Here is a 12,733-nt window from a genome sequence, read left to right on the forward strand (position 1 = left end):
CTGCCCCTGGGACTGTTGGGGAAGGGGACAATCCCATGGACTGTCACTCTCAGTGTGAGCTCTGTCACTCGCACCGTTCCCACTGAAACAACCTGCGAGGCAGCGGTCTGTTGTGCTAACAGTTTATTCCGTTTCCGATTGCAGATTTATAGAAAAACAAACAGTTTGTACTTTGGAACCGACAGAGTAGGGAGAGGGAGAGAGGGGAGGGGGAGAGCGAGGGGAGGGGGAGAGAGAGGGGATGGGGGAGGGAGCGGGAGGGGGAAAGTGCAGGGAGCGGGAGGGAGAATGGGGCGGGAGAGAAGGGGGAAGGGGGAATGGGGAGGGAGAGAAGGGGGAGGGAGGGGAGAGAGCGGGAGGTGGGAGGGGGAGAGAGCGGGGAGGGGAGGGAAGGGAGGAGAGGGGGGAGGGAGAGAAGGGGGAGGGAGGGGAGAGAGCGGGAGGGGGGAGGGGGAGAGAGCGGGGAGGGGAGGGAAGGGAGGAGCGGGGGGAGGGAGAGAAGGGGGAGGGAGGGGAGAGAGCGGGAGGGGGGAGGGGGAGAGAGCGGGGAGGGGAGGGAAGGGAGGAGAGGGGCGAGGGAGAGAAGGGGGAGGGAGGAGGGAGAGAAGGGGGAGGGAGGGGAGAGAGCAGGAGGGGGAGAGCGGGGAGGGGGAGGGAGGAGAGGGAAGGGGGGAGGGAGAGAAGATGGGAGGGAGGGAGGGAGGGAGGGAAGGGGGAGGGAGGGAAGATGGGAGGGAGGGAGGGGGAGGGGTAATGGGGAGCCTGGGCGGGGCAGCCTCAGCTGGCGATACGGAAGCGGTACATGCTGATCCTGAAGTTGGTGAGCTTGCCCAGGAGCTGTGGGATGATGACCTCGCGCTGTAACTGGAAGCCCAGCTTCTCGTACAGTTTCTGGGCCTCGACCTGCAACATGGAGGTGCCCAGCACCACAGCCTGGAGCCCTCGTGCCCGGGCCAGGCCGATGACGGTGTGGCACAGGGCCTTGGCAATGCCCCGCTGCCGGAAGTCCCTCCGCACTGACAGGCGCTTGAGTTCCAGGTCCTGGCGGCACTGCTCGGAGGGGCGAGCGCCCACAGTGCCCACCACAAGGCCCTGGCACTCAGCTACCCAGAAACAGCTGTCTGCCCGCGCCATGTAGCTCTGCTCGATATCCAGCAGGTCGGTGTTGATGGTTTCCTTGATGTAGCGGGACCAGGAGAAGGTGACGATCTGCTGGCCAGCGGCCAGGATCAGGGTGAGGGCCAGGAGAGCCAGGAGCAATGACTGTGAGCTCACCAGCAGCCCCACGAAGACGGTGAGTAGGACCAAGCGAGCCCAGGTCTGGCTCAGCATGTGTACGCAGGCAGCAGGAACATGCTCACTCATGCCTGCCGCAAAGATCTCCCGCACAGCCACATAATCCCTGGCTTCATATCGTCTGATCGTAAAGCCTGCCATCTCCATTAAATCGGACCTGGAGACCCAGAGAGACACAGTTACACACAGCAACATTACACAGAGACACAGTGACATTACACACACAGTGACATTACACACACACAGCGACATTACACACACACAGCGACATTACACACACAGTGACATTACACACACACAGCGACATTACACACACAGCGACATTACACACACAGCGACATTACACACACACTGACATTACACACACACAGCGACATTACACACAGAGACATTCCACACACACTGACATTACACACACACAGCGACATTACACACACACAGAGACATTGCACACACAGTGACATTACACACACACTGACATTACATACAGCGACATTACACACACACAGTGACATTATAAGAACATAAGAATTAGGAACAGGAGGAGGCCATCTAGCCCCTCGAGCCTGCTCCGCCATTCAACAAGATCATGGCTGATCTGGCCGTGGACTCAGCTCCACTTACCCGCCCGCTCCCCGTAACCCTTAATTCCCTTATTGGTTAAAAATCTATCTATCTGTGATTTGAATACATTCAATGAGCTAGCCTCAACTGCTTCCTTGGGCAGAGAATTCCACAGATTCACAACCCTCTGGGAGAAGAAATTCCTTCTCAACTCGGTTTTAAATTGGCTCCCCCGTATTTTGAGGCTGTGCCCCCTAGTTCTAGTCTCCCCGACCAGTGGAAACAGGCACCGTTTAATGTTTTTTGTTTTGCAGATAAACTCCAAAAAGAGTTTCATGCACAAGGACCCCCAGGTCCCTCTGCACCGCAGCATGTTGTAATTTCTCCCCATTCAAATAATATTCCCTTTTACTGTTTTTTCCCCAAGGTGGATGACCTCACATTTTCTGACATTGTATTCCATCTACCAAACCTTAGCCCATTCGCTTAACCTATCCACATCTCTTTGCAGCCTCTCTGTGTCCTCTACACAACCCACTTTCCCACTAATCTTTGTGTCATCTGCAAATTTTGTTACACTACACTCTGTCCCCTCTTCCAGGTCATCTATGTGTATTGTAAACAGTTGTGGTCCCAGCACCGATCCCTGTGGCACACCACTAACCACCGATTTCCAACCCGAAAAGGACCCATTTATCCCGACTCTCTGCTTTCTGTTAGCCAGCCAATTCTCTATCCATGCTAATATATTTCCTCTGACTCCGCATACCTTTATCTTCTGCAGTAACCTTTTGTGTGGCACCTTATCGAATGCCTTTTGGAAATCTAAATACACCACATCTATCGGTATACCTCTATCCACCATGCTCGTTATATCTTCAAAGAATTCCAGTAAATTAGTTAAACATGATTTCCCCTTCATGAATCCATGTTGCGTCTGCTTGATTGCACTATTCCTATCTAGATGTCCCGCTATTTCTTCCTTAATGATAGTTTCAAGCATTTTCCCCACTACAGATGTTAAACTAACCGGCCTATAGTTACCTGCCTTTTGTCTGCCCCCTTTTTTAAACAGAGGCGTTACATTAGCTGCTTTCCAATCCGCTGGTACCTCCCCAGAGTCCAGAGAATTTTGGTAGATTATAACGAATGCATCTGCTATAACTTCCGCCATCTCTTTTAATACCCTGGGATGCATTTCATCAGGACCAGGGGACTTGTCTACCTTGAGTCCCATTAGCCTGTCCAGCACTACCCCCCTAGTGATAGTGATTATCTCAAGGTCCTCCCTTCCCACATTCCTGTGACCAGCAATTTCCGGCATGGTTTTTGTGTCTTCCACTGTGAAGACCGAAGCAAAATAATTGTTTAAGGTCTCAGCCATTTCCACATTTCCCATTATTAAATCCCCCTTTTCATCTTCTAAGGGACCAACATTTACTTTAGTCACTCTCTTTCGTTTTATATATCGGTAAAACTTTTACGATCTGTTTTTATGTTTTGCGCAAGTTTACTTTCGTAATCTATCTTTCCTTTCTTTATTGCTTTCTTAGTCATTCTTTGCTGTCATTTAAAATTTTCCCAATCTTCTAGTTTCCCACTAACCTTGGCCACCTTATACGCATTGGTTTTTCATTTGATACTCTCCTTTATTTCCTTGGTTATCTACGGCTGGTTATCCCTTCTCTTACCGCCCTTCTTTTTCACAGGAATATATTTTTGTTGAGCACTATGAAAGAGCTCCTTAAAAGTCCTCCACTGTTCCTCAATTGTGCCACCGTTTAGTCTGTGTTCCCAGTCTACTTTAGCCAACTCTGCCCTCATCCCACTGTAGTCCCCTTTGTTTAAGCATAGTACGCTCGTTTGAGACACTACTTCCTCAGCCTCAATCTGTATTACAAATTCAACCATACTGTGATCACTCATTCCGAGAGGATCTTTTACTAGGAGATCGTTTATTATTCCTGTCTCATTACACAGGACCAGATCAAAGATAGCTTGCTCTCTTGTAGGTTCTGTAACATACTGTTCTAAGAAACAATCCCGTATGCATTCTATGAATTCCTCTTCCAGGCTACCCCGTGCGATTTGATTTGACCAATCGATATGTAGGTTAAAATCCCCCATGATTACTGCCGTTCCTTTTTCACATGCCTCTATTATTCCCTTGATTATTGCCCGCCCCACCGTGAAGTTATTATTTGGGGGCCTATAAACTACGCCCACCAGTGACTTTTTCCCCTTACTATCTCTAATCTCCACCCACAATGATTCAACATTTTGTTCATTAGAGCCAATATCGTCTCTCACAACTGCCCTGATATCATCCTTTATTAACAGAGCTACCCCACCTCCTTTCCCTTCTTGTCTATCTTTCCGAGTCGTCAGATACCCCTGTATGTTTAATTCCTAGTCTTGGCCACCCTGCAACCACGTTTCTGTAATGGCCACCAAATCATACCCATTTGTAATGATTTGTGCCGTCAACTCATTTACTTTATTTCGAATGCTGCGTGTGTTTATGTAGAGTGTTTTAATACTAGTTTTTAAACCATGATTTTTAGTTTTGACCCCTCCTGCAGCCCCTTTATATTCATACATATTGTCCCTTCCTATCACCTTGTGGTTTACACTTACCCCAGTGCTACTCTGCTCTGTTGCCTCCTGCCTTTTGCATTCTTTCTTGGGGTCCTGTTCATCTGAGCTCTCCCCCACTCTAACTAGCTCAGAGCCCTCTCCTGGGTTCCGAATACTCCGCGCATTGAGGCACCGAGCTTTCATGCTTGCCTTTTTATTACACTTTGACCCCTTAGAGTTTTGCTGTACAGTGGCCCTTTTTGTTCTTTGCCTTGGGTTTCTCTGCCCTCCACTTTTACTCATCTCCTTTCTGTCTTTTGCCTCTGTCTCCATTTTGTTTCCCTCTGTCTCCCTGCATTGGTTCCCATCCCCCTGCCATATTAGTTTAACTCCTCCCCAACAGCACGAGCAAACACTCCCCCTAGGACATTGGTTCCGGTCCTGCCCAGGTGCAGACCGTCCGGTTTGTACTGGTCCCACCTCCCCCAGAACCAGTTCCAATGCCCCAGTAATTTGAATCCCTCCCTGCTGCACCACTGCACAAGCCACGTATTCATCTGAGCTATCCTGCGATTCCTACTCTGACTAGCACGTGGCACTGGTAGCAATCTCGAGATTACTACTTTTGAGGTCCTACTTTTTAATTTAGCTCCTAGCTCCTTAAATTCGCGCACACAGAGACATTACATACGCACAGAGACATTACACACATAGAGACATTATACACAAACACACAGATATTACACATACACACAGACATTACACACACACAGTGACATTACACACACACACAGTGACATTACACACACACACAGCGACATTACACACACAGCGACATTACACACACAGAGACATTACACACACAGTGACATTACACACACACTGACATTACACAGCGACATTACACACACACAGCGACATTACACACGCAGAGACATTACACGCACACAGTGACATTACACGCAAACAGTGACATTACACGCACGCAGTGACATTACACGCACACAGTGACATTACACACAGTGACATTACACACAGTGACATTACACACACACAGTGACATTACACACACAGCGACATTACACACACAGCGACATTACACGCACACAGTGACATTACACACAGTGACATTACACACAGAGACATTACACACACAGGGACATTACACACAGAGACATTACACACACAGGGACATTACACACAGTGACATTACACACAGTGACATTACACACACAGCGACATTACACACACACAGTGACATTACACACACAGTGACATTACACGCACACAGTGACATTACACACAGTGACATTACACACAGTGACATTACACACACACAGTGACATTACACACACAGCGACATTACACACACACAGTGACATTACACACACAGTGACATTACATACAGTGACATTACACACACAGTGACATTACACACACACAGTGAAATTACAAACACAGCGACATTACACACACACAGTGACATTACACACGCAGAGACATTACACGCACACAGTGACATTACACACAGTGACATTACACACACAGCGACATTACACACACAGTGACATATTACACACACAGAGACATTACACACACAGTGACATTACACACACACTGACATTACACAGCGACATTACACACACACAGCGACATTACACACACAGCGACATTACACACACACAGTGACATTACAGACAGTGACATTACACACGCAGTGACATTACACACACACAGTGACATTACACACAGCGACATTACACACACAGCGACATTACACACAGTGACATTACACACACAGTGACATTACACACACACAGTGACATTACACACACTGACATTACACACACACTGACATTACACAGCGACATTACACACAGTGATCTTACACAGTGACATTACACACACACACTGACACTACACACAGTGACATTACACACACACAGTGACATTACACACACTGACATTACACACACACTGAGATTACACAGCGACATTACACACAGTGATCTTACACAGTGACATTACACACACACACTGACACTACACACAGTGACATTACACACACACACTGACATTACACACAGTGACATTACACACACACTGACATTACACAGCGACATTACACACAGTGATCTTACACAGTGACATTACACACACACACTGACACTACACACAGTGACATTACACACACACAGTGACATTACACACACAGTGACATTACACACAGTGACATTACACACACACAGTGACATTACACACAGTGACATTACACACACACAGTGACATTACACACAGTGACATTACACACAGAGTGACATTATACACACAGTGACATTACACACAGAGTGACATTATACACACAGTGACATTACACACAGAGTGACATTACACACACACAGTGACATTACACACAGAGACATTACACACATTACACACACAGGGACATTACACACATTACACACACAGGGACATTACACACATTACACACAGAGACATTACACACATTACACACAGAGACATTACACACAGAGACAATACACACACACACAGTGACATTACACACACAGAGACATTACACACACAGAGACATTACACACAGAGACATTACACAGACATTACACACACAGGGACATTACAGAGACATTACACACAGAGACATTACACACACAGGGACATTACACACAGAGACATTACACACAGAGACATTACACACACAGGGACATTACACACAGAGACATTACACACACAGGGACATTACACACAGAGACATTACACAGAGACATTACACACACAGAGACATTACACAGAGACATTACACACACAGTGACATTACAGAGACATTACACACACAGAGACATTACACACACAGGGACATTACACACAGAGACATTACAGAGACATTACACACACAGAGACATTACACACACAGGGACATTACACACAGAGACATTACACAGAGACATTACACACACAGGGACATTACACAGAGACATTACACACACAGGGACATTACACAGAGACATTACACACACAGGGACATTACACAGGGACATTACACACACAGAGACATTACACACACAGGGACATTACACACAGAGACATTACACACACAGGGACATTACACAGAGACATTACACACATTACACACAGTGACATTACACAGTGACATTACACACACACAGTGACATTACACACAGTGACATTACACACAGAGTGACATTATACACACAGTGACATTACACACAGAGACATTACACAGAGACATTACACACACAGGGACCTTACACAGAGACATTACACACACAGGGACATTACAGAGACATTACACACACAGAGACATTACACACACAGGGACATTACACACAGAGACATTACACACAGAGACATTACACACACAGGGACATTACACACAGAGACATTACACACACAGGGGCATTACACACAGAGACATTACACAGAGACATTACACACACAGAGACATTACACAGAGACATTACACACACAGTGACATTACAGAGACATTACACACACAGAGACATTACACACACAGGGACATTACACACACAGGGACATTACACACAGAGACATTACACAGAGACATTACACACACAGGGACATTACACAGAGACATTACACACATTACACACAGAGACATTACACACACAGGGACATTACACACAGAGACATTACACACATTACACACAGAGACATTACACACATTACACACAGAGACATTACACACACAGGGACATTACACACAGAGACATTACACACATTACACACAGAGACATTACACACACAGGGACATTACACACAGAGACATTACACACACAGGGACATTACACAGAGACATTACACACATTACACACAGAGACATTACACACATTACACACAGAGACATTACACACACAGGGACATTACACACAGAGACATTACACACAGAGTGACATTACACACACACAGTGACATTACACACAGTGACATTACACACAGAGTGACATTACACACACAGTGACATTACACACAGTGACATTACACACACAGTGACATTACACACAGTGACATTACACACACACAGAAACATTACACACACACAATGACATTACACACAGTGACATTACACACACACAGTGACATTACACAGAGACATTACACACACAGGGACATTACACACAGTGACATTACACACACACAGTGACATTACACACAGTGACATTACACACACACAGTGACATTACACACACACAGGGACATTACACACAGAGACATTACACACATTACACACACAGGGACATTACACACATTACACACACAGGGACATTACACACAGAGACATTACACACACAGAGACATTACACACAGAGACATTACACACACAGGGACATTACACACAGAGACATTACACACACAGAGACATTACACACAGAGACATTACACACACAGGGACATTACACACAGAGACATTACACACACAGAGACATTACACACAGAGACATTACACACACAGGGACATTACACACAGAGACATTACACACATTACACACACAGGGACATAACACACATTACACACACAGGGACATTACACACAGAGACATTACACACACAGGGACATTACACACAGAGACATTACACACATTACACACACAGGGACATTACACACAGAGACATTACACACATTACATACAGGGACATTACACACATTACACACACAGGGACATTACACACAGAGACATTACACACATTACACACACAGTGACATTACACACAGAGACATTACACACACAGGGACATTACACAGAGACATTACACACACAGGGACATTACACAGAGACATTACACACACAAGGACATTACACAGAGACATTACACACACAGGGACATTACACAGAGACATTACACACATTACACACAGAGACATTACACACATTACACACAGAGACATTACACACATTACACACACAGGGACATTACACACAGAGACATTACACACATTACACACAGAGACATTACACACATTACACACACAGGGACATTACACACAGAGACATTACACACATTACACACACAGGGACATTACACACAGAGACATTACACACATTACACACACAGGGACATTACACACAGAGACATTACACACATTACACACAGAGACATTACACACATTACACACACAGGGACATTACACACAGAGACATTACACACATTACACACACAGGGACATTACACACAGAGACATTACACACACAGGGACATTACACACAGAGACATTACACACATTACACACACAGGGACATTACACACAGGGACATTACACACACAGGGACATTACACACATTACACAGAGACATTACACACATTACACACAGGGACATTACACACAGAGACATTACACACATTACACACACAGGGACATTACACACAGAGACATTACACACATTACACACACAGGGACATTACACACAGGGACATTACACACATTACACAGAGACATTACACACATTACACACAGGGACATTACACAGAGACATTACACACATTACACACACAGGGACATTACACACATTACACACACAGGGACATTACACACAGAGACATTACACACACAGGGACATTACACACAGAGACATTACACACATTACACACACAGGGACATTACACACAGAGACATTACACACATTACATACAGGGACATTACACACATTACACACACAGGGACATTACACACAGAGACATTACACACATTACACACACAGTGACATTACACACAGAGACATTACACACACAGGGACATTACACAGAGACATTACACACACAGGGACATTACACAGAGACATTACACACACAAGGACATTACACAGAGACATTACACACACAGGGACATTACACAGAGACATTACACACATTACACACAGAGACATTACACACATTACACACAGAGACATTACACACATTACACACACAGGGACATTACACACAGAGACATTACACACATTACACACAGAGACATTACACACATTACACACAGAGACATTACACACACAGGGACATTACACACAGAGACATTACACACATTACACACACAGGGACATTACACACAGAGACATTACACACACAGGGACATTACACACAGAGACATTACACACATTACACACAGAGACATTACACACATTACACACACAGGGACATTACACACAGAGACATTACACACATTACACACACAGGGACATTACACACAGAGACATTACACACATTACACACACAGAGACATTACACACACAGGGACATTACACACAGGGACATTACACACATTACACAGAGACATTACACACATTACACACAGAGACATTACACACACAGGGACATTACACACAGAGACATTACACACATTACACACACAGGGACATTACACACAGGGACATTACACACATTACACAGAGACATTACACACATTACACACACAGGGACATTACACACAGGGACATTACACACATTACACAGAGACATTACACACATTACACACACAGGGACATTACACATTCCCGGGCTGGAGGCCGCGCTGTGTCCGGGGCCGGGGCCGGGTCCGGGGTCCGGGGATTGAGCGAGTTCCCTGGGCCCGGGGGTCAGACCCGGCCCGCGGGCGGACACTGTCCGAGCCCCGAGGGGAGGAGCTGAGCTGCGGCGGTGAGTGAGCGGGAGTCCGCGGGCCGGGCCCGGGCTGTCCCCGGGAGCTCCGTGTCCCCGCACCCGGGGCCTGGGCTTCCCGCGGGGGGAGACCGAGAGCGGCTCCCCGGGCCCTGGGCCCTGCTCTCCGGGCAGTGAGGGAGAGGGAGGGGGGGGCCTCCAGTAACCCCGCACCGGGCCCGGGCACAGAGAGAGAGAGAGAGGCCTCACCGCTCCGCGCCTGTCCCCCGGTACACCCCCCGGTATACACCCCCCCCCCCGGTACACACAGCCCCGGTATACACACCCCCCGGTACACCCCCCCCCCCGGTATACACAGCCCCGGTATACACACCCCCCCGGTACACCCCCCCCGGTACACACCCCCCCCCCCCCCCGGTATACACCCCCCCCCCCCCCCCGGTATACACACCCCCCCCCCCCCTGTCCCCCCGGTACACCCCCCCGGTATACACAGCCCCGGTATACACACCCCCCCGGTACACCCCCCCCGGTACACCCCCCCCCCCAGTATACACACTCCCCGGTATACACCCCCCTGTCCCCCCGGTACACTCCCCCCCCCCTGTCCCCCCGGTACACCCCCCCGGTATACACAGCCCCGGTATACACACCCCCCCGGTACACCCCCCCCGGTACACCCCCCCCCCAGTATACACACTCCCCGGTATACACCCCCCTGTCCCCCCGGTACACTCCCCCCCCCTGTCCCCCCGGTACACCCCCCCGGTACACACCCCCCCTCCCCCCCCGGTATACACCCCCCCCCCGGTATACACACCCCCCCCCCTGTCCCCCCGGTACACCCCCCCGGTATACACAGCCCCGGTATACACACACCCCCGGTACACCCCCCCAAGTATAAACCCCCCCCCCCCCCCGGTATACACAGCCCCGGTATACACACCCCCCCCCCCCGGTACCCCCCCCCCCCCCCGGTATACACCCCCCCCCCCGGTATACACAGCCCCGGTATAGACCCCCCCCGGTACACACCCCCCCACGGTACACTCCCCCCCGGTATACACAGCCCCGGTATACACCCCCCCCGGTACACCCCCCCCGGTATACACCCCCCCACGGTACACCCCCCCCCCGGTATACACACTCCCCGGTATACACCCCCCCCGGTACACCCCCCCCCCCTGGTATACACCCCCCCCCGGTATACACCCCCCCCCCGGTATACACAGCCCCGGTATACACCCCCCCCGGTACACCCCCCCTGGTATACACCCCCCCACGGTACACCTTCCCCCCCCCTCCGGTATACACACTCCCCGGTATACACCCACCCCCGGTACACCCCCCCCTGGTATACACCCCCCCCCCGGTACACCCCCCCCCCCCCCCGGTATACACACTCCCCGGTATACACCCCCCCCCCCGGTATACACCCCCCCGGTATACACACCCCCCGGTATACACCCCCCCCGGTATACACCCCCCCCCCCCCGGTATACACAGCCCCGGTATACACCCCCCCCCCGGCATACCCCCCCCCCCGTTATACACCCCCCCCGGTATACACCCCCCCCCCCGGTATACACCCCCCCCCGGTATGCACACCCCCCCGGTACACCCCCCCCCCGGTATACACCCCCCCCCGGTC

The 12,733-nt window shown here is 49.2% G+C and overlaps 1 protein-coding gene across 3 annotated transcripts; it reads right to left on the reverse strand.

Moving 5' to 3' along the window:
• Window positions 1-556: 556 nt before the first annotated feature.
• On the reverse strand, window positions 557-11,350 carry LOC139250440 (probable N-acetyltransferase camello). 3 transcript variants are annotated; one of them, XM_070872842.1, is made up of 2 exons: window positions 11,332-11,350; window positions 557-1,453 (listed from the first exon to the last, which is right to left on the reverse strand). In XM_070872842.1, the coding sequence occupies exon 2, from the start codon at window positions 1,441-1,443 to the stop codon at window positions 778-780; it is 666 nt and encodes a 221-aa protein (XP_070728943.1). In that variant the 5' UTR covers window positions 1,444-1,453; window positions 11,332-11,350; the 3' UTR covers window positions 557-777. The 3 variants fall into 3 exon arrangements, with proteins under 3 accessions (XP_070728943.1, XP_070728944.1, XP_070728942.1); XM_070872843.1 differs by lacking the exon at window positions 11,332-11,350 and adding an exon at window positions 10,974-11,251; XM_070872841.1 differs by lacking the exon at window positions 11,332-11,350 and adding an exon at window positions 10,963-11,251.
• Between the last annotated feature and the right edge of the window lie 1,383 nt (window positions 11,351-12,733).

Source organism: Pristiophorus japonicus, unplaced genomic scaffold (genome assembly GCF_044704955.1).
Source record: "Pristiophorus japonicus isolate sPriJap1 unplaced genomic scaffold, sPriJap1.hap1 HAP1_SCAFFOLD_373, whole genome shotgun sequence".
Lineage (NCBI taxonomy): Eukaryota > Metazoa > Chordata > Chondrichthyes > Pristiophoridae > Pristiophorus > Pristiophorus japonicus.